At 36.7% G+C, this 27,926-nt stretch overlaps 1 protein-coding gene across 1 annotated transcript in view; it reads right to left on the minus strand.

The window, feature by feature from the left end:
• Positions 1-27,926, minus strand: part of LOC134528880 (uncharacterized) — a 530,965-nt gene that overhangs the window by 452,659 nt on the left and 50,380 nt on the right. The window contains exons 3-4 of the mRNA XM_063362546.1: positions 16,711-16,935; positions 16,410-16,424 (exon numbers count right to left, since the gene is read on the minus strand). Of these exons, the coding sequence (XP_063218616.1) occupies positions 16,410-16,424; positions 16,711-16,935 (240 nt within the window). The remainder of the gene's footprint in view (positions 1-16,409; positions 16,425-16,710; positions 16,936-27,926) is intronic.

The raw sequence follows: 27,926 nt of genomic DNA on the forward strand, positions 1-27,926 counted from the left end.
TCAGTCGTAATTATTATTATTTTTTGCTTTTGTTGAGTTTGAACCAAACACTCCATGGTGTAACTGTGTTTTTTAAATAAAGTTTTATTAAAATTCAAATAATAAAATTTTTATAAATGCAATTCTTTTCTAAATTTCTAGCTAATTAATTATGATTTTTCAAGATGACGGACGTAAGGTCATAGTTTCAAAATGGGGAACTTTTTTACTAAAATTATTATTTTATAATTTTGTTTATTAATTTTAAAGAATGCCGATAGAAAATAGGGAATTTTTAATTAGGAAATTAAAGATGGCGGTCGAAACTAAAATAGCAATGGTTACGTAACTATTCAAAATTCCGTCCATGCCATCCTATTGGTATAGGTCAAATGTCCTCAGAGGTTTAGTGAGGCTTGTAAATGAGGACTTTAAGCCTCTTTGAGGACATTTGAAGCCTCTGACATTTCTAAGGACTAAGACGGGAAATTTTCTCTCCAAACAAGAATTTTTCCCTCGAAATAGAAAAACGTTAATTTTTCAGTTTTTTTGAGATTTTTGATGGAATTTTTTTCCTTAAAAACTGAAAATTTTGGCTATATTTAGTGAACTTTCGGCAAATTTTGGCAAATTTTGAGTCATTTTAAGTAAGTTATTGGAAATTTTGAATGTTTAGGACAAGGTCATCCAAGATGATCACTGTGACGTGAGAATCCAAGAAGGCGTACCGGCACCAGACACCTCAGCCTAACTCCAGGCACTGGACCTACTATTATATACTACTTCCGTCAATGCTCCAAGCTCGTCTGTAATACCTTGATGTCGACGATACGCAAAAACCTTATTTACTGATTCTTATATCCGTGATGTCGACTCCGCTTGAGGCGAGAAACGACCGGGCATTTTTAGATATTACAACTGTGTTACGAGTGTCTCCACTACTTAAGTAAAATATTATATATTATTGTAACTTATTGTTAGTAATTATATCAAAATAAAATAATAGTAACCTGTTTATGTCATCTAAGGAGTAAATTTGTAACTAACTTGACAATCGTTCTTTTCAATAAAGCAGTCTGTTGCGAATATCCGACGAGTCTTAATACTTTTATTGTGAGCTATGCTTAAGGACTATTAAACAGTATTTATATAAGATACTTTTTTGTAAGTAAAGGTTTTAGCTGAACACAAATGACAATAACGTTATTTATATTATTTTATGTAATATATAAATTTATGTAATATAATTGCAGATTTGAAATTCTCTGGATAGATGCAATTGATGTAATTGAAAAACCCTCAATCTTAAGAACTCAAGCAAGAATGTTTTAAGTTACTATACAACAATTCACAAAACTTCCTAATAAACCTTAACTACTTAAAAAAAATTGGTGAAACTAAATTAATTTTTTGAACCGTAAAACATACAAATTTAGCATATTACCTGCATCGTGATGCTACATTTTATTTACTTACTTAAAGTTTGTTAACTTATATATAAAATAAAAAATGTATTTGAATATTTATATATTACACGAATATTTTATCCGTTTATTTGTTATGGAGAGATGGTACAGATTGCAGATCACTAAAATGCCATTCTTGTCTCAACCCATACATGGATGTTGCTCTGGCTTAGTGTATTTTTAACTCAACTATAGGGAATGTCTTTGCTTAGCTTAACTCTTAATATTTTTTTATTCTTGTGTAGAAAAAAATAAAAAAATGCAAATACAGCCTGTCAACTTTTTTTTTACCGCTCGGATCTCGACTTAATACTTAAAGGCAGGATATTCGTAACTAAATAACTATTCAAAAATTATTGTAAAATAACTAAGGCATTAACGCAAGTTGTTAATAAGTGCAATGAATAATCATTCGATACAAAATAATGTATTTTTTAAACTTTTACTGTGTAGATCTAATTGCAACATATTATAATATTCCGGGTGTAACGTAACCTATGTTTGAAAGTTTAGTATTATAATTGTCATGAGAAGACACTTTAAAATGTCTAATGACATTTGGTCCTACGTCGATCTGTAAAGGAGTGTAGACCCCAGTAGGTATGCTGACGCGAGGCAGTGAATGCTTGGCAGGTAGGCAACCTGCTTAGCGTGGTTGTCAAGATGACTGCATACGACAGGGTGCAGTATCTGCCAAGTTCATTGGCACTGAGAGGGTCGACCTGTACCGTGCATGCTTGTGTCGACAACGTGCGAAGCATTCATCCGCCTCATGGCAGCGTTCGTTCTGGGATGCGCCTCCTCTATAGACAGAGGTAGGTCAGCTATATATCTTATGTTCCTTAACGAGTCGTCTTCTAAATTTTTTAACACATGTTATATCATATATTGTATAAAAATATCAGAATGTCCCAGAACTCACCGTCAAGCCATGGACAATTTTAATGTCAATTCATTACGGTTTTTAAACAAAAAACCAAAATTGTACAAGTGATATAGTGTTTGAACTCCAGGAATTCTTTTCAATGGTTTCAAATTTCCCTCTTTGAACAAAAATTTAAAATACAGTGACTATTAATTTTTATTATGCAGTTATTAATAACTCTACTATTGATAACAACTAAAAATTTAATTAATGCTATCGTTTTAAAAAAATCTTTGCATTGCCATCTTTACCAGAATTATAGACGAGGATTTTTTTCTGAACTTAAAGCATGCACATTTAAATTACTTCTGGCATTGGGGTTTAAATACAAAAATTTTATCGTTCTTATTCCTTTCCTGCTTGCCACTTGAATTGACGCTAGGCTAAATCACAAATCAATGTTTTATGCACATTAAAAATAACTGCAGTATAATAAAATTTAAGTAAATACGTGTTTGAAAACAATTAAATAAGTGGTCATGGAATATTAACGTTACACACAACCAGTATCAGCTGCAATGTTTGTTTTATCAAATTCCCACTGTATATACCATTAAAAATTATTTTATCCCGGTTATAGAGGAAACGTGGGCCTCGTCTTGCATTCGAGTCATCTTGCATTTGGGTAAATGTGGTAATTATGAGGCAAAAAAAATTTAATCAGTCATCTTTGACTACATATATATAATGTAAAAAAATAGGAAAACGTAGCAATTTATTTGCTTGCAAACAATCTTTTAACATAACTTGATAACTTAACTAAGTATTTTACAGTATAAATAGCCAAAGTTACCCGAAAAATATGTTTCGGTATAAGTCGTGCAAAGAACATTTTCCCGAAAAGTAAATAAAATTTGATTTTATTTTCTATTGTTATCAACAGTACGGTTATTCATGATTTTGTAACAAAGTTTTGTAGTCACAGTTTTGATAATTTGGTGCAAGGCGGAAATTTTATAAGTTTTGAAATATTTATATAACTCAAAAACTACTACACTTTTTTTAATTTTCGTTTTCTGATTTGAAACCGTAATTAATTAGCATTTCAACAGTTCTCGGCTTGGCATTGAGTTCTGGGACAACCTTTAATATGTATATGTAGGCCTTCGACTGCAATGAGTTTATCTCACCTCCTCTTAGGCAAATCTTCTCGAAGTAGTTGCTGCCTATGGTGTCGTGTAAGCTGTTTCGATGGCCAGATGAATCCATGGTGAAAGACTGACATCGCGATTTCTCGTAATCTGAAGAAAAAGAGCATATGTATTTGAAACATGTGCAGGAGAGGACTAGTGTGCAAACATTTTTATGAATGGCAGACAACTGACGTTCTATTTGTTAAGAATAATATTTCAAACATACTTAATAAAAACTAGTGGTAAATAAATAATTGAATGAAATTTCCTAAACAACATTAACTAACCATTTTGGACACAATATGTCAATTTCTATGATATACCTAATTAAATTTTTTTAACTTATTTTATTTTATTGTTTTATGTTTTAATAATCTTAAGCTATAATTAATATTTATTAATGAATAATTATTTTATAATAATTAATAAAAGTTAAATAAAATGTATTTTTTTTCACAGCCAAAAATTATTATGTCCACTAGAACGTAGGTACACCTTAATCCACACAATCAGGGTTTAATAAAAGTCTGTGGGCGAATTGACTGAAAGGGTTTAGCTATTTCTAAATAGGTTAAATTTAATAATAGGATATATTCAAATATTATATATAGTAAGAACCGTCATATAGTATATGAATTTATGCAGGGTATGGTAAATTATAGGGTTTTATTAAACCGATTATGCACAAAGACTTAAAATGATTAAATATCCTTGGTGAAAAGACTAATTTTGCACAGACCTTCAGTTAAATAAAAAATAATTTAAAAAAAATTAAACTTCATTTGATTAAGGGCATGATTTCCAACCAAAACAACACTATAAACGGGTAAGTTCACAACACAGAATTTTGTTCAGTATACAGAAAAATTATTGGTAGGTTTCGCGTGAGAATACTCACAGCCAAAGCGCTATTTTGTGCGTCTCACACTCACCAATACCTTCACCTTGAACCATATAGAACCCTCTTAAAGCTCGGTCTCACATACCATGTTCATTTTTTACTCTTCATAAATATTACTTAAATGTTATTTCAGAAATAACTCTTAAAACACAGTACATGGCATGTAATACCGGGCTTAAACCTTTGGTTCACTCACGATATACGTTGCGCACCTTTGCAGCAGTGTAGGGCCACGCACACACTAGGTTATGCACTCTGCAGGAGTGTAGTGCTCAATCACACCCTAGGTTGCGCACCACTGCAGGAGTGTATGGGTCACTCATACCCTAGGTTGCGCACCATTGCAGCAGTGTGGGGGCACTCAATATTAAGTTGTGCACCACTGCAGGAGTATAGGTGTCACATACACCCTAGGTTGCGCATCACATTCGCAGTATGGGGGTCAATAACACCCTATGTTGCGCACAACTGCCAGAGTGTGGTAGTCCCTTACACCCTAACTTGCGCATTACAACCGCAATGAGGGCTTCACTAACAATTTAGTTTTTGCAGTACTGCCGAAGTGCACCACATCATAAGTGTTATGTTAACCTGAACCCTGTGATGCGCACAATTGCAGTAGTTTAGGGGCAAGCTAATGCTAATTTGAGCACCATTAAGCAGTGTGGGGCATACACACCCTAGCTTACGAATTTATGCAGCAGTGTGAAGGCATGCACACCCAAGGTTGTGCACCACTGCCTGAGTGTAAAACTCACCCACACCAAGTTCGGCACCACAGCATCAGTAAAGGGGTTACATAAACCTTATGTTGCGCACAAGTGCCAGAGGTTGCGCACAAAATCAGCTGTGTGGGGGTCAATCACGCTCTAGTTTGCGCAGTACTGCCGTAGTGTGAGGGTCACTATCACTCTAGGTTACCCATCACTGCCGGAGTGTGAGGTTCGCCCACTACCTAGGTAGCGCACCACAGCAGCAGTATGGGTGTAACACACAACCAGTATGTGCATAACTGTGGAAATATGGGAGTTACTAACACCGTAGGTAACGCACCACAGCACCAGTATGGGGGTTACTCAACCCTAGGTTGCGCACAAATGCAGTTTTGTGGGGATCACTCATAATCTAGGTTGCACACACTGCAGCAGTGTGGGGGTCACTCACATCCTAGGCTGATTACCAGAGCTGGGATGTAATGATTACTCAACCCTAGGTTGCACACCACATAGTGAGGGAACGCACTTGCTATGTTAAGCACCAATGCAGCAGTGTGGCGTTCACTCAAACTATAAGTTGCGCACCACAATAGCTGTGTGGGTGTCAAACACAACATACGTTTGCGCACCAGAGCAGTAATGTGTGGGTCTCTAAAACCCTAGGTAGCGCACCACAGCAGCAGTGTTAAGACCTGTTAACACTAGGTTGTGCAAAACTGCCGGAGTGTAAGGCTTACTCACCCCATAGGTTCACACAAATAAATTAGTGTGGATATCTATCGAGCCCTAGTTTTCGTACCATTTCAGCAGTGTGGGGGCACATACATGCCATGTTGCGCACCAATGTAGGATTATGTGGGTCACTAAAAACGTAGGTTGAACACCAATTAATAAGTGTGAGGTAAATCACACCCTAGGTTGCGCACCACTGTACATGTTTGGGGGTTATTCGCACCAAAGCTTGCAAAGCACTGCCGGAGTGTGGGGATCATTTACTCCCTAGATTGCGTATCACAGATTAGTATTGGGTCACTAACACTCCAGGTTGAGAACGACTGCCAGATTGTGGGAGTCACTAATATCTTACGTGGCGCACTTTACCAGCAGAGTGAAAGTCACTCACACTCTAGTTTGTGCAATACTGCTGGAATCTGAGGGTCCCTAACATACTTGGTTGCGCACCAAAGCAACATTATGTGTGCCGGAAACCTAAGTTGCGCACCACTCTAGGATTGTGGGGGTCACTAAAACCCTAGGTTGAGCCTACAGGAGCAGTATGGGTATCACCCAAACACTAGACTGCGTACTATTGTAGCAGTAGGGGAGGTAATCACATGCTAAGTTGAGCACCACTTCTACAATTTGGGTGCACACATAACATAGGTTACGCACCACAGAACTGTGTGTGTGCACACACCCCCAAGTTTGCGTCCTACAACAGCAGTGTGGAGATTATTAAAACCATTGGTAGCGCACTACAACAGAGATGTAAGGGTGATTCATACCCTGGGTTGCACAACACTAAGGCAGCATTGGGGTCACCCACATCCTAATATTATCACTAAAGCTGCAGTGAAGACATCATTTACAACATAGGTTGCACAGCATTGAATCAGTGTAGGAGTCACACTTTAGGTTGTGCACCACAGAAGGAATGGTGTAGTCACTTACACCTAGGTTCTGCTCCACTTCAGGAATTGTAGGGGGCACTATAACCCTAGGTTTTGCACTGGATCAGCAGTGGCAGTGTCATTCACACATTTGGTTGCACACCACAGCAGCAGTGTTGGGGTCACTAACACCGTAGGTTGCGCAACTCAGCAGCAGTGTAAGGGTTACTAACAACCTAGTTTGCGCACCGAAGCAAAATTTTGGGAGGCTTCAAACCTAGGTTGCGCACTACTGCAGGATTGTGGAGGTCACTAAAACCTAGGTTGACCTTACAGCAACAGTATGGGTATAACCCAAACCCTAGGTTGCTCACTATAGCAGCAGTGGTGGGGGGCACGCACATGCTTAGTTGTGCACCAGTTTCGCAGTGTGGGTGTACGCATACTCTAGTTTGCGCACTACAGAAACAGTGTGTGTGTGCAGGGGCGCAACAACTAAATTTCCAAAAGGGGGGGGGGGGGGGGGGGGGCAATATACCTTTTTATAAAGAATCATCGATTCTCCATATTGAAGTGGTCTTCCCCCGGGAAAATTTGTATTTCAAGGTGGAAAATGGTGCTATTTAAGCCGTTTTATTATCTAAAAATTGATTACACAGCACTTTCTTTGCCCCCGTTTGCCCCCACTTCAAGGTTTCAGAGGGGGGGGGCAAAATACCCTTGCCCCCCCCTTGTTGTTGCGCCGCTGTGTGTGTGTGCACACATACCATAGTTTGAGCACCACAGCAGCAGTGCCGAAATCACTAACACCCTAGTTTACGCACCACAACAGCAGTGTGGGGGTTACTTTCACGTTTGGTTGCGCACCACAGCAGCAGTGTTGGGGTCACTCACACTCTAGTTTGCGCACTACAGCAGAGGTGTGGGGGTGATTCATACCCTCGGTTTCCAACACTAAGGCAATAATGGGGTCACTCACACCCTAGTTTTCTAACTACAGCCTCAGTGTGGAGGTTACTTACATCCGATGTTGCGCATATTTTCAGCAGGGTGGGGGCCACTCACACCTTAGTTTGTGCACCACAGCAGGAGTGCGTGGGTCTCTCAAACCGTAGCACATAAGGGTATTTCAACGATCCAAGCGGCCGAAAGTCCAGTTATCAAAACAATACACATTTCTACGAAAATGACTACCTGAGGTGCAGAACACTTCCGAGAACTAAAACCAGCCCCTCCCGCTTCCCGCTCACGCTTTTACGCACCGTTACCGTCAGTCGGAATCTGATCGTATCGCTTCGTGTACGTTTTCTGTTCCCGGTGCTCTTACAAAAGCTACACTTCAAGAGTGAAATTTAATGTTTTTAAGTTGATCAGTGGTGGGAAAAATCATGGATTCTCAAACAACAGGTTAGTAACTGATGATTTATATTTTAATTTCTATAATTTATTAGTTTGAGTTCATTTTTAAGCTCTAAAAGTAGACCCTTCCCTAGACTATTTTCTTCTTCATAAAAATATATTGTATAGGTACTTTTTCATACTATCGGGATAGAATGGGCTAAGATTTTGTTTGCAGTTCATTGTTCAATGTATTTTCTTTTAATAAACCCAGGATTTGGCCCCGGATAAGCCCGGATAAACATAAATTTAGTGTTTTGAAAATGGTTCAGTATATTGTATGAAGATATTCTCCTTCATTTTTTGGCTTTAAATGAGGTGTTTATTTGTTTTAGGTTTTATGGGTACATCGAGAATGAGGATCGTAACTAGGAAATACTTGTTTGACCGCATGAACAGTGAAAATTTAACTAATTTAGATACAAAATTTAATTCCTTGAAAAATCAACTCTTATATCTTATGAAGGCTACAGCAATGACCAAATTGAAACTTTAAAAAGAAATTTTGCACATTTCAAATAAGAACTAAAGAAAAGATTGACTAAAGCTCATAACAAAGAAGATATTTTTCTGAAATACAATCACTCTTGGCTAGAAGGGACCTATGCGATTCCCGTTGCCGACAGTCCGGGAAGTCGGCCAGGTCGACCGAGTGAATATTTTGGGGAGCTGAGCGAGAGAAGCAAAAGAAGAAAAACTGGAAAGCGAGACGCTTCGAATATACTCAAGGAAATCATCTGTTCGCCAACTCGCGCAACAAAGTACAAAAAGGCATACCATCGCACAAAGTCACCAAAAGATAAAATTAGCCCTTTGACCGTCCAGGAAGCAAATCAAACGTTCATCGATGCAAACCTAACACGAGAGCAATATGAAATTATAAGAAGCACGAGTAAGAAATTCTTTCCGTGTTACAGTCTTTTATAAAAAGAAAAAAATAAGTGTTATCCGCCACAAGAAGCATACACGGTAACTAGCACTAGTGCAGAAGCTCAATTGCAGCCTTTGGTCGACCTTACCGTTAGGCGATTATCGGAGTATCTGGAAGATGTATTGATAACATTAAAGGATCAAGAACGTGAATACCTAAAATTAATCTGCAAATGGGGCTGCGATGTGTCCCAGCAATCCCAGTACAAACAAAAGTTAGACAGTGATGCGGACAGTGATATGAACATATTCCAGAGCTGCTTCGTGCCTTTAAAATTAGTGTGTTGAGAAAAAAATGAAAGGACTGTATGGAGAAATCCAACACCCTCTTCTCCTAGATTTTGTCGGTTTATAAGATTTAGATTCGTCAAAGAAACTACTGATGTTACGCAAGAAGAAATCAATCATGTCAATACTTCTATAAACTCGCTCATTGCAAATGATTTAGATTTGTGTGGCAAAAAAATTACCGTGAAACATGAGTTCATAATGACAATGGTTGACGGGAAGGTGTGTAATGCCGCCACAGGAACAACATAGACAAGTCCATGCTATATTTGCGGTGCAACTTCAAAGGATTTAAACACATTGGATGAAATAAAAGATGTTAATTTTGAAGCTATCCAATTTGGCCTCTTTGTACTACATGTTAGGATAAGATTATTTGAGAGTATTCTCCATTTAGCGTATAAAGTGCCAGTGAAAAAATATAGGTAAAGGAAAACAGAAGCAGAAAAACACCTCGAGAAAGAAAGGAAACAAGAAATCCAGGCGAGGTTTCGTAAAGAAACTGGATTGTTAATATACATGCCAAAGGCAAATTTCGGCAACACGAATGATGGCAATACAAGCCGAAGATTTTTTGAGGATCACAATTTGGCATCAGAAATTACGGGCATTAGTTACGATCTGATATATAGATTAAAAGTAATTTTAGAGACTATCTCAAGTGGCCAAAAAATCAATCCGGAAAAATACGATTGTTAAGCCAAAGAAACTGATCGTTTATATGTTGACCTATATCCTTGGCATCCCATGACACCCACGATGCACAAAATTCTCTTTCATGGCGCAGTAATTATAAAAAATGCAGGAAGCTAAATTCTTACCTAACTGAAACCCTAGAAATGCTGTTGCCTGCCGATCCAAACCCAAAGTGTTCTTCAGGAAGTGACTAAGAAAACTTGTTTTTGGATAATAGTGTTTGATTATTATTATTATTTGTGTTAAGTATTACCTAGTGCTTATCTTTATATATATATTTCTTGTGTGCGTGTGTATGTCACTGAACTCCTCCTAGACGGCTGGACCGATTTTGATGAAATTTTTTTGTGTGAGTTCATGGGGATTCGAGGATGGTTTAGATTCACAATTGGATATTTTATCTCGATTCTGAGTTAAGAAAAAACTAAAAAATGTAATGTGTGTCATAGATATACAAACTGTTAGCGTCATTCCTCTATGTCTGCCGAGCAATAGCTTTCAAGCCATTACGTTACGTTTTGCTATTGTAAGGAACTAAGTAGAGAGTAAGAAAAAAAAAGCTCTTGACGTTTTGTAGTGTCACCATATTTGTTTCAATTTTCAATACCGTTTTTGTATATTACAATTTAAATTGCAGAAAAAAATCATGTTTCATAGACACATAAATAGTGAGTGTGTCATTTCTCTATGTCCACGAGGTCTCGCCGCGTTATTTTCTCATTGGGGCGAACCCGTCCGCTTAATTAAATAAACAGGTTTTATCGTTGAATGATTTCATGATATATTTCATGAAAATCTGCTCTCATAAAAAAGTTAGTTTTATAGACATTCAATAGGTCTCTCTCTCTCTCTCTCTCTCTCTCTCTCTCTCTCTCTCTCTCTCTCTCTCTCTCTGAAGATCAATCTATGAATCGTTACAAATTTATTTCCTTTATTTTTTTAGTTTCATTTGATACAATATGATTTCACTAAAAATCAATTTCTACCCCTTCCTATTTTCATTTCCACATTACGAAGTTTCACTTCTTCCACGCGGAGGGACTCTTTTTGCATTCAATTAAAAACTATTTTTTAATGATGCCAAAGAAGTATAACTTCACAAGCGCGTACCTAAGTACACGCACCCATTTTTTAAATTTAATTTCTTCTGTATATATTTTTCCTCCCTACCTAGGGCACTCATAATTCTTTTAAATTTCACGTGTATGTTTTCAATGTCATTCGAGTTGTACAATTTTTTTTTGTCAAATTGGTCATTATTTATACTTTGTTTCATTTTGGAAACATACGTATTTTAGGTATTATGACAAATAAAAAAAATTAGTTTCACTAACATTATTAGGTTTTTATTGTGTGGATAGTTACAAGTTTAATATTATGTAGGTACATAAATTCTTAATCTTATAAATTTCTTCGAAATTTATTCATAGGTAGGTAGGGCCTACTAATATTTTCTATTTGTCAATATTGTTATTTTTTTTTTACATTACCTACTTATTTGCAAGGAGTTTGTTTAAGTGTTTATAATTTATCTGCTGAGAGTCAAGAATCTTAGGGCTGCTGAGACCGTAGACCAGAAATATTTATCAATAATGTAATATATTGATGAAAATTTTGAATTTAACTGTTTAAGGAAAGTTGATTTTTTTATTAATTAGAATAGTTACGTGTAATTGCCATCTTCCTTTATTTCATATTAAACATTATGTTTGGTTGAGTGTGAGATAATTTTATTTATGTATGTTTTAATTTCATTTAATTTCTTATATATATTCTTACCTACCTACTTCTATTAAATTTCAGGCGGATGTTAACATTGTCATTCCAGTTGTATAATTTTTTTGTCAAATTAGTTGTTATTTATACTTTTTGTTTCATTTTGGACTATGTTTTTTTATACTTAATTCAAAGATTTGTGGTGTGTACAGGGAGTGATGTCTCTATTAATTTCTATACTCCTTTGGATAAGCGGAATATTGCCACCACAGTTTTACATATTGACGCCGCCGTCAGTGCTCCCTCTGAGAGCACAGGCCGTTATGTGTCCTCAACACCTGATCAGTGCCGCGCCTCGAACGCGCCCGCGCGCGCAACATAGTGCAGTGCCCCGAACGGCGTGACGTCAGTCACGGCCTCCTACGTGTGCAAAGCGCCCGGCCGGGTGTGGCACTGCGCAAGGGTATTATTTATTCATGCATTTAAGAAGATAAACAGAAACTAATAAATCTAAAACCATAAATAATTATTGTTAATTTAACTATCATTTTATAAAGGGTTATCATTCACTAAACTGGCCGAAGTCATCTTCCCGCGCTCCGCAGTTTTCCCGCGGAATTTCCCCCCTCCCTGGCCCCGGCGGCCAGGGAGGTTAGTCAGTCGCCATCCAGCACTCGCCCGGGCCGGCAGCCTACGCACGGGGAGCCCTCAACTTTCACGCCAACATCCAGTAACTACAATAGGTAATTATAGCCAAACCGTTTTAACTTAGCTCCCCGGTCGGCCCGAATCGACCGTTCGATACCCCGCGCGGTCCTTGACTAAAATGTGCAGTCCACCACGGACTTTTAATATCATACGTAATTAACTAGGTGACCCATAGTGGCACCTGCGCCTCACGCTGTTCAGTCCCACATCGGGACATAGTTCATCGCCCACGCAGGGCGGCACTGTGCCAAACGCGATATCAAACATTCAGACGAGTCAGTAACTGGGACGTGCCACGGCCACGTGTGCGATATCCTGCAAGATTCCACCGTGTCCGTACCCAGCTTAACGTGGCCCTCGCCACCACGCGGAGTAGCCGCCTTTGTATATCCACCTGTGCGGGACTAACCACAGTGATTACAGTGTTATGTGTTATATTAAGTAATTTTGCGGGACCTATCGTCCACGCATTTCACGTCGCGTCCACGTACTTTCACGTAAGCCGGAGTATGTACATCGTGCGCGGAGCTTAGGTCGACGATGAAGCGGCCAGTTACGTGAGCGTGTAACGTGTAGCTTGTGCGACGGAATAAAACAGCTAACATTACGTGTGTGTTTTATTAATAAGGCGTCCTGGGAGGCCATAACAGCCCGGGGGGCCCTTTGTCGTCACGTCCCTGCCTGCAGCCACGAGGCCAGGAACCCCACCCTTGAGATCCAAAATTAATTAAACAGTTTAGATTCACGTCAAATTCAGGTCAGGCAACGGGGACGGCGTCAATATAAAGAAATCCTACAAATGTTTTAAACATTATGACAAATAAATATAGTTTCACAAACATCCTTAGTTTTTTTTTGGTGTGTATAGTTTGAAGTTTAATATTATGTATGTACGTAAATTCTTAAACATAGAGTTATTTATTAATTTATTTAGATAATTATTAATAGGTAGGTAATAAGCTTTCTATTTGTCAATATTGTTATTATGGTAGATAGGAGTACAGTAAATGCCTACATTCTTATATTCCTTTATATCTCTTTCGATTTGGAGTGTTTCCGAGCCATTCGGGGTCCTCAACGTCAACCACCCTCCCCAACCCTCCCCCCCCCCCAGAGGTGGTTAAAACACCAAAATTTCGAAAGTTTAAAAAATTTTAAAAATCTATCTCTTTCGATTTAAAGTGTTTTCGAGCCATTCAGGGTCCTCATGTGGGAACAAAGCCCCAAAATTTCGACAATTTCAGGAATTTCAAATATTTATTCTTTCGAGATGGAGTGTTCCAAACCATTCGAGGTCCTGAACGTCCACTTTCCGCAAAAGTGAAAGCCCCAAAATTTCGAAATATAAGAATATATATAAATTGGATGTTGGCATGAATGTCGTCGATAAACTCTTACACCGTTTGACCGATCGCCATGAAAGTTGGCACATCGAAGTGTTTTTATCATGGAGAAGGTTTTTATGCTAACAATTTTTTTTGTAACTCGCCGCTAGATGGCACTGTAGCGCATCAACTTCTAAACCTTTCAACCGATCGCCATGGGTAAACAGAAAACCATAGGTCACAGATACACAAACAGTAATTATGTGTCATTTCTTAATGTCCACCACACTGGACATATCGCTATCCATTTTGCTGTAACTCGTGGACAATATATCACCCGGTGTTCAGCCCGGGCAAAGCCGGGTACTGCAGCTAGTATTAACTATATCTTTTTATAATTTGTTTTTCATCTACCTACTTTGTGACTGCAGAACATGTTCATCTATCTATTATTCATAGGGCCAAAACCACATTATAATGTGATTAAAAAAGGAATATATGAATATAATTATTATTAATTTTTTCTAAAAAATTTCATGGTTTTATTTATAATAAAAATAATAAAAAATAAAAATATAATATATTATATATAATATATAATATACATAGATAATATAAAAATTTAGGCAACACTTTCTTACTATGTTAAAGATTAAAATAATCCTAAAATTGCATTTGCTATCTCTCTTCAGAAAGGTATTAAATCTAGGTTTCCGTTGTACACAACAGTAAAAGAAGTCATGATTGCAACGGTACTTGACCCACGCTTCAAAAACATTTTGTTGCAAGATCATGAAGAACCAATTTTCATGTATTATTTAATTATTATTTTTATTATTAATACATTATTGTTTTATATAGTTTATTTATTTTTTAATATATTTATATATTTATTTGATTTATTATAATTTTTTCTTTCTAATAATTCCTTTAATTTTTTTATACGTGCATAAATTTGTTTAAGTGATAAATTGGCTTATATACACTATATTTTTTATGTTTTTTTTCCATTAAAACTTTGGTTTTGTATAAAAAACATTTTTTAGTCATAAATACAATTGGTTTGGCTTAGTACCATTTTTTAGAGTACATTAAAATAAAAAAAATAATTTTGGCCACGTAGATCGTTGAAATACCCGTATGTGCGTAGGTAGCGAATTATTGCAGGAGTGTGGGTGTCACTCATACCCTAGGTTGCACACCATAGCAGTAGTGTGGAGGTATTTAAAACCTTAGGTAGCACACCATTGCGGCAGTGTGGTGGCACGCAAATTCTAAGTTATGCACCATTGCAGGAGTATGGGGGTCACTTACACCCTAAGTTGCGCACCACTGCCGGATTGTGGGTGGCCTTCACACTCGATGTTGTGCCCCAGGAACAGTGTACTGATTAGTCACACTCTAGGGTGCGCACTTCTGCTAAGTTTGGAGGTTACTAACACCCTAGGTTGCGCACCTCATCAGCATTGTCAGGGTTACTCAAAACCTGGGTTTGTGCACCATTGCCGAAGTGTGGAGTCACTCACACCCTAGGATGTGCACCACAGCAGCAGTGTGGGAGATGCAACCCTAGGTTAAACACCACTGTATTAGTGTGGGGTTATAACACTTTAGGTGGTTTACATCTGTATATAAATTAAGGGGTGCTTACGCCCTAGTTTAGGTACATCTGAAAGGTGTGTGTGGATCACTTGCACCCTAGGTTTGGAACAACAGAATAAGTTAAGTTCACACCCAAACCCTAGATTACGCACCATTTCAGCACTTTGGGGACACGCACATGCTAAATTGATCACCACTGCAGGAGTGTCGGTGTCATTAACACCCTAGGTTGTATCACAAAGAAAAATTTGTGGAGGGAAGCACACCCTAGATTGCGCACAACTGTATGCATGTGGGGGACACTAACACCCTAGTTTGCATATATCTGCAAGAAGTGTGGGTGTTACTTACACCCTAGGTTGCGCACAACATAAACGGTATATTTATCACCAAAACCCTTGGTTGCGCACCATTGCAGCAATGTGGGGACATGCACATGCTAAGTTGAACACATTTTCTACAGTGTGGGTGCACGAATTCCCTAGGTTCCGCACCACAAAGTTTCTCACCACAAAGTTGCACACCACAGCAGCAATGTGGGTGCACCCAAAACCCTAGGTTTCGCATTACATCAGGAATGTGGGGGTCACTCACATACTATATTGCGTACCACTGCAGGGGTGTAGGGTAACTTATACCCTAGGTTATGCTCAGAGAAATAGTGTGGGGATCTTTCAACCTTAAGTTACACACCATGCATCAGATTGGGGCAAGCAAATTCTAATTTTCGCACTGCTGAAGGAGTATGGGGACCACTAACATTTTAGGTTGCGCACCACTGATGGTGTGTGGGGTTCAGTAACACACTATTTTGCATACATCAGCAGTTGTGTAGAGGTTATTCACAACCTAGGAACCGCACCTTTGCAGAAGTTTGGGTTTACTCACATCCCAGGTTTCGCACCACAACAAAAGTGTGGAGGTCACTCACACCCTAGGTTGCGAACCACAGCAGAAGTGTGGAGGTCACTCACATACTAGGCTGCTAACACAGAAACAGTGTGGGTGTCACTCACATCCCAGGTTGCGCACTACAACAGCAGAGTGTAGGTCACTCACACCATAGGTTGCGAACCCCAGCAGAAGTGGTGAGTTCACTCACACCCTAGGCTGCTAACACAGAAGCAGTGTGGGTGTCATTCCCATCCCAGGTTTCGCACCACAACAGCAGTGTGGTGGTCACTCACATCCTAGGTTGCCCGCCACAACAGCAGTGTGGTGGCCACTGACACCTTAGGTTGCGCACCACAACAGCAGTATGAGGGGTTATTTACATCCTAGGTTGCCCGCTACAGCAGCAGTGTGGGGGTCACTCACTCCCTATGTTGCGCACCAAAGCAGCAGTTGGGCTAAAGGAAGCGGTGGGGTCGGAAGAAGGCGTACCAACTGTGAACGCGGCGCAAGTCGGTGTCTGCCTGCAGATTGCGGTGCAGTCTCGCGTGATCCCGGTGCCAGGCTGCGTCAGGATGCCTTGCGACGTGCCGAACACAAACTGCACGGCCGCCGTCTTCTCGTATGTTTCTGTGCCTCCGAAACATTCACCTGTAAAGAAAACAAACAGGTTGTATTTCCATTTAGCAAAGGCCCGCAAATCAAGTTAAACATCTTTATGTATGAGTCTCCCTCGTGTAAATTTTTGTTGATGTTGTAGGTCTACGTGATCTTCCCGTTTTAATTCAATATTAGCTGAGGAACGCTTCTGTCTAAGAATGTCTCCTAACTTTGAGAATATACTGTAGGCTTCACCCGCCATGTTTAACTTTTGTTAGTATATTCTGCTAATTATTATTTTTGTGAATAAATATTTCTGAAATGAGGGTATATGAATCCAAGTTTCCTTCTACCACAGTGTTTAACACTAAATTTACGTCTAATGAGTGATTATTTTAAAATAAGTTAGACAAAATACAATAAAATGTAATGCTAATATACTGCATAGAGAATATAAGCATTCGTCAACAAAATGTTGACATGAAAACGCTATATCCCAATATTGTTCTGGAAGCCGATACTAACGGGTATTGATACTTACCATTATGGATTAAATCGGTTTGGCTATATTTTTAATTTTTGATTATTTTTCTAAAATATTTTTGTGATTATTTTGCCAGACTTTTCTTTATTGTTTCAGTGTAGTATTTACTAAAATGCTTAAGTAACATGCATATAACCACTTAGTGAAATAAGATTATATGAATTTGACGATTGCAGATGACATAATATTACACTTGGCCATGAATGTTGACTGTTAGTGCAGACAAACTAATGTATTCAAAATTATACAGCAAAGTGATGTCTGATGAGTTGATTGAAGTCATTCGGAAATATGTAATACATTCGTAATACAATTTGCACTTGACTAAAAATTTATGAAGCTATTTTTTTTTAGCAAGAAGGGACAAATTTTTTCAAGTAGGCAATTTTAAAATTAACTTCATAACTTTAATATTAATCTTTAGGTGTTTCTTAAATAAAAGCAATTCTGTGTATTTGAGTTGTAAATGTGCTACCGTACACGGTCTACCCAATAACAAATTTAGACTCGCGTAGGCAAGCAATGCAGTGGACAGTCGAGACTCAGAATCTTACATATTCTCAACCCTGATTAAATATATAATGTAACAGTGTCTGTTAATGAAGAGACTGGTATTGTTTAGATAAAGGATGTATTTCTTAAACTGATCGTGATATTATGAGGACCAAGCACAATAATTTCATTAAAAAGAAAATGTAACAAAAATTGTTAACATACTCAGTGACACCAAGAAATTTTTCAAGTTATATTTCCATTTGATGATGCAGAAAGTAAATGAAAAATAAGCATGATTTGGCGGTATATATTATTGGCCTATCGTATGTCACAAAAATCAATAATATAATAATGCTTTTTATTTGTTCACCATTTAGATATAGGTCACTTAACCCAAGCCAAAATATTAGTTTGCATTCGATGCACTTCAACACATTTTCCAAATCGATCCAGTCTATTGATAGAACTTTGAAACCAAAATGCTTCAAGAGGTGGCAAAGCTTATCAAGATGAAGATTACTGCAACTTCAGTTGAAATATTTACCAAAGCTTTAAAATAATACTGATACAAATTTGTGACGCACAACTAGATAGATTGGGATTCTAAAGTACAATGTTTCTTCTTGCATGATGGTAAGCCACAAATGTTTAGTAAAGAAAATAAAAGCTCGCTGTTTGGATGACAAATGTGATACAGAAACTTAATAACCACAGCTTATTAGATTTTTGGAGCATAGACTACAATTTTTAGTGTGTGACATAGATGCTCTTTATGGTTGAATATGGAAGAGAAAGGTAAAGCTATTAAACTCCTAGTTTAGTAGCTTTTTCGGTCTTGTGTCAGCCCTTAGCGTTGTTTGATACTTGGGTGTGACGTTGTCATGTCACAGTGCCACTAATGGCCTAAATCACCACTGGTTTCAGTATTGATTAGAAGCAAACCGAAATTTAGCCTGAAGATCATACACACACCTACCAATCAACAAATAAAATAAACACGTGCTATAAGCTGATAGTTTCAGTGTTAATACCCCTAGGTAAATTATATATTCCCCAGTATCGAAGAAGATGCAATGGTAAACTCAATAAATGTTATTAAGACTTTTACTATAGTTAAAGTAAATGAGGTCTCCCATATTTGTCGGTGTCATTTTTGAGTAAATCTCCCACAAGAGCCAAACTGCTTCCTTTGAAATTAATTCCAGTGACCCACTTGGTCAGTTCGTGATCAACAATTAAACGTTAAGTCGGAGATTCACAACAGGGCTCAGCCAAATACTGGGCCTACATGTTTTCGCTTCTCTGAATTGCTTTTCCTTCCTTGTGGATAACTATTCGCTGAGCAGCAGAAGAGAATGTGTACATTTAAAGTCCGTGCTTCTTGATCCATGCAAATAACCTCCTTATATTATGCCAAATGCTCCACAAACTTGATGAAATCAAGTCTGCTAGCACCGAAACATCTGAATGTTATGTGGGGCAGTCCCCGTCTGGAAATGTCTAAGGTTGTAATGTCTACTTTAAGTGCATAAAACTACATAGATTCTCTCAACTGCGTATACGCATCGACAGTGAATAGGAAAATTTGAAAGTTCAGCGCGTGTAAAGATTGGATAGAGACGATAACTGAGCCGCAAAGAGTTGAGCCAAGGCATCACCGAAGGGCATGACTTTGGATGAGAACTCAGAGAGCCATGGACTGGCATTTTGAGGGTGCGGTTTTTGAGATAGTGGTGGTTTGAGTTAAATGCGATGTGTAAGTGTCCAAATGACACAGTATATGCGCTCTAACTCGAAAATTTATTGGGAATCACTTGAAATTGGTTTTTAATATCGTAAACTCTAAATTTTAAATACTTAAAACTGTCCATGAACAGTAGAATCTAGTAAAAAAATCTTTTAAAATTGCTTCAATTTTATCTATATAACTTTCAGTGATTGAAGTAACTGGTTTTTCAGTGAATTCCATGGTTTCCATTACTTTAACCATAGATTCACACTGATTTAAACTATTTTAACAGCCAGAGATTTTATTCACTATAACTTCACTTATTTACGCCACTGATTAATATTTACGGTTTAGGTTAGGCAAGTTTTTATCCACACCATTGGAACCAATATAAGCCACTAGTCTCCCAGTCAACAGTGCCGCAAGTCATAGCTGCTGGTGCGACGTCTCTGCGCCTGGGATCTCGTTCCTCGTCAGCGCAACTCACCAAGCCATCTCGCGGTCGGCTCGACCAACTCCCGCCTCCACGCCTCGTGAGTGGCCACGTGCGGCAAACCCTAATGGGTCCCAGGTACGTGCGTGCAGTCAGTATTCTATATCTGTGTAGCTGTGGAGCTGAGTGTGCACTTGCCTTCTCTGCAGCACTGACCCGGCTCTCTGGGGTAAACCAACCACCCGGGACCACGCCGAGCTTTCATTACGTATTCTGTTCATCCTGATTTCAATTCAGGCATTGTAAGACCATTTTCTTGCAAACAAGTATGATGCATAAGTTAAAAAACGTATCATTTGTGTTTCGTACAAAATTATGAAGAAAAAATTCATAGCTGTTTAAAATGGTTTTCAATACCACAAGATCAACAAGAAAGCTACTCGCTACGATGTGTGTGGGTGAGACTTCAAATAAAAGACATTTAATCATATGCAATTTATATCGTGTTACGGTCGGCTTCTAAGATGCAAGGATGTGATTGAGCTGTGATAGCAAGTAAGAGTGGCAGGTAGCTGCATTTAAAATATGTACACAGCTAACAAATTCAATTGAACTGGTTAGAAGATGAAAATGATATGTTAAAACTATGTGTTTTAAGGCTAAATAAATTTAAAAGTAAATATTCTTACAAGTCACAACATACTCCTTTGATTCTCCCAGCGTCTTGTCATTCTTAGACACACCAAAGAAACTGAAGTGCCGTGTGTAAATGTATCAAATTCAGCCATTAGGAAATCACATATTCGGACAATATTCATATGTTATCAACATCCATCAACCCCTTCAATAACCGGAATCACTATTTTAAATAAAATAATAATTAGTATTAATCTAGTGAATATACATCAAGGATGAAAGTGATAAAAAGACTGGACAAAGAAGTGGAAAGTGGGTAATGTGAAAATGTTTGCAGTGTTTGCATGCTGAAAGCCAGAGTTAAAAAGAGGAACATACGGGAAGGAAATTCAGAATGGTGGATTAAGTGTGTAGCTCTGTAGGTATAGCTATCATTTTTAGAATTTATCAAGGGGCGCCTCAAACTGCGAAAAGTTATTTCAAAAGTGTTCTCTTATTTTAGCAAACAAGCATTTCAGAAGAAAATTATGTACGGGATTGAATATTTCTGACAATAAGAACATGCTCACTTAGTTTATTTTTTTCTTTTGGTGAAATAGTTAAAATGTCAGTTGAACTTACCATTGACGAAATATTTAAGTGGAATGGGTATTGTCAGAAACAACACTAACGTTTTCCAGTCCAACATCCATATCTGAAAAAAAAAAAAGAGATTAATTTGACATAAGTTGTTTCCTTTAACAAAGAATTAAAACTAGAATGCTCCATTTTCTTCATGCATATTTCCACACAGAGTTCAAAATAGTAGGCAAACACAATTTTTTAAATTCCATAGTCATGCAACACCTCATAGCTAGATCTAACCTTGAGCAAACCTTGAGGTGTAAATGATGTAACCATTACCAATACTGTGAGAGTGACCACGAAATGCAAGCTAGATGATGTTAATCTTATAAATATTGTAAAAAATTATTAAGAACATAAAATATTGTTACAAACGCGAGAGACCAGATCGCGATGCCAGGATCGAAGCTGGCTGTCAGCCCCGCAAGGCCACACACGTCACGCGTGGGACTCGTAAGGAATGACGTATGGTATGCCACGCGTGCCTGGCCGGATTACAAGGATCCTAGCTACCCCCATCCCCCTCCACTCCCCGCGCATAGTCCTGCCTCGGGAACCAGGGGTGCTGTCATAACTTAGAAACACACAACTTAGAAACACGCAACTTAGAAACACATAACTTAGAATTTTCTAAGTTATGACCGTTCTAAGTTATGACTTTCTACGTTATGACGTTTCTAAGTTGTGTGTTTCTGCGTTGCGTGTTTCTAAGTTACGTGTTTCTAAGTTATGATCGTTCTAAGTTGTGTGTTTCTAACTTGTGATAGTTCTAAGTTGTGACTTTCTACGTTACGACGTTTCTAAGTTGTGTGGTTCTGCGTTGCGTGTTTATAAGTTACGTGTTTCTAAGTTATGACAGTTATAAGTTGTGTGTTTCTAACTTGTGATAGTTCTAAGTTGTGACTTTCTACGTTACGACGTTTCTAAGTTGTGTGGTTCTGCGTTGCGTGTTTCTACGTTACGTGTTTCTAAGTTATGACAGTTCTAAGTTGTGTGTTTCTAACTTGAGATAGTTCTAAGTTGTGACTTTCTACGTTATGAAGTTTCTAAGTTGTGTGGTTCTGCGTTGCGTGTTTCTAAGTTACGTGTTTCTAAGTTATGACAGTTCTAAGTTGTGTGTTTCTAACTTGTGATAGTTCTAAGTTGTGACTATCTCGTTATGAAGTTTCTAAGTTGTGTGGTTCTGCGTTGCGTGTTTCTAAGTTACGTGTTTCTAAGTTATGATCGTTCTAAGTTGTGTGTTTCTAACTTGTGATAGTTCTAAGTTGTGACTTTCTACGTTACGACGTTTCTAAGTTGTGTGGTTCTGCGTTGCGTGTTTCTAAGTTACGTGTTTCTAAGTTATGACAGTTCTAAGTTGTGTGTTTCTAAGTTGTGATAGTTCTAAGTTGTGACTTTCTACGTTATGACGTTTCTAAGTTGTGTGGATCTTGAATTGTTAACATTCGGTTGTGTGTTTGTGGCGAAGGTTTTCATACGGTCTTTCATGCAGTCCCTACATAGTTCTCACTCTGCCCGCTAGATGGAGATGAATACCTAACCATCATTACCACGAGTGCTTTCTATTGGTTACTTTAAATACTGCATTTTATAAACTTTTTTTTATTAACAATGGCATTTCCACACAGTACGTACATTAAACAAAGAACATTTGTGAGAAATAAATATTATATATTATTAATTGTAGAATAGTCAAAAAATGAGCTTATCTCCAATTGAAACACAAAGTTGAACTATGATATAAAAAAATATCCTAAATTATTTGAAGCGCAATCTAACAAAAAATTACTTCAACTGAATTAAAAAATAAAGTTAACATCCAATTACCAATATGATGGAAATAACGGCCATTTAAATGAGCTAGTAATGCCTAAAACTTGATGGGTAGTTTTGATTGCATGGTTTTAAAACTGGGAACAATACGATTCGTTTATTATTTGTAATAGTGAACACCAAATAACTCTTCGTGTTTTGAAACTGCGTAATTAAAACAAGTATTTTGAATTTATATGTTATTTCCTTTAATTGTTAAAACTCCGCTTTGTTGGTCATTTGTGAAACGGAAAAATTCATTCACAGTCCAATGTTCAATAATAATGTATGTTCGCTGAAGTATTACGTGTAATAAAATGCATTAATGACTACGGCTAGTCGACGTCTTATAGAAAATATATAATCATCCCATACAACACAGAAAGTTAGCCAATAGATTCACAATGAAACATTTTGTTAAGTTTTCGTTATGTGCGATTCACAGTTAAGTAGTATTATTTTAGTTTAAAAATTGGTCTAATAAATACATACTTAGCAGACTTACGGGTCTATCTTTTGACAAAAGTTTGAAATCAAAATATTTCATATGTTTTTTTCTATATGTAAATTTACTATTTACTGCAGAGCTTTATAATCATGCAAATTTATAATATATACTTGATAGTTCAATGGTTTCATTACACGTTACAAGATATTACTTCAACCATTTGTTATTTGTAAGTAAATCATCTAGAGTTTGTGTTGTAGGCCAATGGAAATGAGAAAGAAAAAATCTTAGCGACATAGTTTTGTACCCTTCAAACGGATTGTCGAATAGAGTTTGATCTTGTATTGGATTATCAAGAAAACAATGCCAAAAACACGTACAAAGTTTATGAGTTGTGTTTCGAAATTATATTCGATACTGCTGTAGCGACGAGCCATCCTATCTTATTTTAACTCAATAACGTTCATTGTTTAAGAGAGTCTTTATTTTAAGAACTAATTTTATAACCGTAAATTAATTATACTGTTCCTGAGCTTACTTTTACTATCCATAATTTATTTGTGTTAACGCTTAATAGGCCCCTTCTTCAAAATTCTATTTTAAAACGATTTCTCTAGACTCATCAAAAATTAAAAACTTTGTTTTAAATTTTATATGAAAAAATTAGGCTGAAAACAAATTTAAGTATTTTTTTTTTTTTTTCGTAACCCTACAAACTATTGCCTGAATATATTTCTTGGTGGACTGATTTATACTGCTGTATTTTTTAAGTGTACTTGGATTTGGTTGCCAAAATAATTAGTGTAACTTCTGCAGTCACAAACATTGTGTCGTTATTTTTACCAGTTACTAAATTCCATTAAATTAAATGAATAAGGAAAGTAGCATTTTAACAAATATTTTAATGTTGGTTAACTTGAATATTTTAACATTAAAAGAGAACAAAATTACATAAAAATTTCATGGACTAACAAATTTCTGAATTCTTGCAACTAGTAAGGTCTGGCGAGTCGAAAACATAATTTAGAGTTGTTATTGTTGTTAAAGTTGGGTTCTACCCGACTTTGACGTATTACTTTTACAGAAAAATAACAGATATAATATTGTTTCATAACTCAGGTATAATTTGATGCTTAGAGTGAAATTTGAATACTAGATTCCAATTTTACCTAGAAACTAAAAGATTCAAATAAAAAAATTAAAATAAATTACAAAAATTATGAATTCTTTTTTCATTCTCTTTTCTTCATACAACTATTTATAAGTATAACTTATATTAAGACGTATTTGAAACCAGTCACATGAAAAAAAAATATTAGTGTCAATTAATTCAATTACGGTATTTGAACTTCGGGAAGACAAAAAATCCACAGCTGTCTTTACACTTCCAAGCCTATAGGTGACTGATCTCCTCCGCAACAAGCAGAATGTCTTTATGTTCAAATACTATTTCTATTATTTAACTTTTCAATCTCACTGCACATGTCATAAAAATATACAGAATGCTGGTATGTAAATCTTCATACAATTAAAAACAATTAATGACAATTATTCTCATATGATGAAATTATTTCATAACATTTAATGCAAATAATTATTTTTATAAATGTTTGCCAACTTATGGTATATACATAAAGAGTAATTTTAAATATTTTAAGGTAGCAAAAAAATTTTAACGTCATTGTTTTCTTGTCCTATATTTAATTGAATACAGAAATATACATTTAACAAAAAAAATCAGATTTAGTTGTTGCTTAAAGAAGGCAACACAAGTATTATGTGATGTAACATCATTAAAAAAAATTGCAAAAGTTCTAACCAAGAAGACACAATTTTCTGTTTATACAAATCAATAATTTATAAACGCCATATTTGTACTTATAATTGGATTCACTTACAACATACAAAAGTGCGTGCATTTTATTAGATTTAAAGGCGTAAAATGCATACGCCGTCCATTTCACACTTCTTTTATTCGTCACGACGGGTGAGCGCCACTTAATGTTTACAAATACAAATACAAATAGGCTTAGTTATTCTTTTATTGTATTGAATTTAACCTTACATATGTAAGAAATTAATTCCTCTTTCGCTAGACGTGAATTTAACTCTATCGTTGGAAGCCTCCGATTTGATTTACTTCGCGGGCAAATTACTTTAAATGTTGTGAGACACACTGTGCTTAGTTTTCGTTTGGCGAAAACAAGGCTTTGAAAATAACGGTTTGCGGTAATGTTTTGTTCAGAAAACATTTGTATGAAAAATTGTGTTTATGTTTTAATATTGTAGTAAGAAGCCACATCGAATATTCTTTTATCAAATATCCGTCTGATAGTTTTACTTTTCTTTTTGGGTATTTCTTCTTCAATATCTTCATTTTTTAACGAGGATGCTTTGATATCTGTATTTATAAATGGACGTAACTGACCTTTTTCTAAGCATCGCTTTGTTTTTAAGTGGGTTCTTAAGCCAGTGATATAACGTTGACTGATTTTCAAAAATTGAGAACACATTAGGCCTTCAGATGTATTTAATTAATGCCATTAACCTTTAACATTACTGTCACCAAAATTCTTCTGATGTGGTTTTGAAAGAGCCATACTTTACTAGTACCCGCAATTAAAAATAATAGATTAGGTTTTGTACATGAATTAATGTAATACACCTTACGTGAATAGATAATAAAATAGTTCTAAAAAGTTACCACAATTCAATGGGATTATCTTGAATCAAGGTAAAGGCAGAAATTATTTAAATGAGCGAAAACAAAAATATACTTTACTAACACGACGACGGATTGTTCGTGAAACCACCCATGTTTTTTGCGCGAATCAAATGCCAACTGGCGAGTGAGACGGCGGCGCGGCGGCGCGGCTATGTCCGAGTGCATGCGAGATGCAGAGCGACGGAGCGGCAACGTCGCGCTAGGCGATTCAAAGAGCGGCAAATTTGACTGAATTTTGCGCGATTTGTCAACAAATTCATATATGGATCCACAAGCCAGTGAGGGATCCCCCAGGCCTTCAGATGATGCTGGATCCCGCGGGATTGCGGGATTACTCTTAGCTGTATTGCAATCCCTAGTCTCAGTGCCTTGCTCCTGTCAAGCTTATACGCCTATAGCGTTACAGTCTTTCATTTACATGTACCTTATTAAGTAATGCGATTGTAGTCTCGTCTTTATTTGCTATCAGCCACATACACGGAGCTCAGAAGGGAGATGCTAGCCATCAGTGTGTACCTAAATACGTTTTGCTAACTAATCAAACCATCTATCTTTACAATAAATATATTTTTAAGTTTCTCTACTTTTAAGAGCAATGCATATATTTTAAACCATGTTTTGCTATGCATGTTTTATCAATTCTGACTATTACCACATTTCTACAGCTATAATTAAATAAATTTAAATAAAAACTAAATATAAGAAATTGTTCGAATTTTACATTCAGTTTGATATCAGTTATTTGTAGGGACCGGAAAAATTCGCGGTTTCAATTGCCTTTAGGATAGACTGCACATTCCCCTGTACGCTCGGGCAAATAACGCAAGTTCATTGGCTGCTGACTTGTAAGTCGTCTCAGCTGGTTTGTCTGTGATTCGATCCTTCTTTGGTTGAGGGTTTATAATTGGTTGAGATTTGTCCAGATGAACAATAAGCCAATAGCAAAATCATCTCAAAGGTATATTTATTTTAATTTTAGCCTATCGCTGAAAAATCGGTGAATTTTTCCGGTCTCTAGTTATTTGTACTGCTTCTATAAAGAAAACATGCTAAATCTGAACCATCCATACAACTTACTTAGTCCCACACCTTTTTCATTAGAAAAATCTGGTCTAAAATTAAAAAATAAAGAATTATACAACTAATTTTATAAAATAAATGTTTTACAAGTAGTCAGTATGTTTATAGTTCACTTAAGATAAAGTAAATTTCTTAGTTGCTCGTGTCAAAAGTAATATATATTCAGTGTAAGTTTTAGCCGCAGCGTCAGAAAAGCATAGTGTAATATTAGCCTAACAACTTCAAGCGCGCAAGGAAAGAATATATATATACAAACATATACACACACCTAATATGTGTGTGTGCTTGTATGTACATGTGTGTATATATAAAACATTTTCAGCAGTTTGTAGAACAAGAAATGAATAAATGATACATAATACATTCATTTCTTAAAATATAATAAAAATAATATCCATCACATTTATTACTTCCTAGCTTTATCCCACACGGCTTCGCTCTCGTTTAAGTAGATTTTGTCATTCAATTCAGGTTGTCGGTCGACACAGGAAGAAAAACTATTAAATTAAATTAATT

Source organism: Bacillus rossius, chromosome 2 (assembly GCF_032445375.1).
Source record: "Bacillus rossius redtenbacheri isolate Brsri chromosome 2, Brsri_v3, whole genome shotgun sequence".
Lineage (NCBI taxonomy): Eukaryota > Metazoa > Arthropoda > Insecta > Phasmatodea > Bacillidae > Bacillus > Bacillus rossius.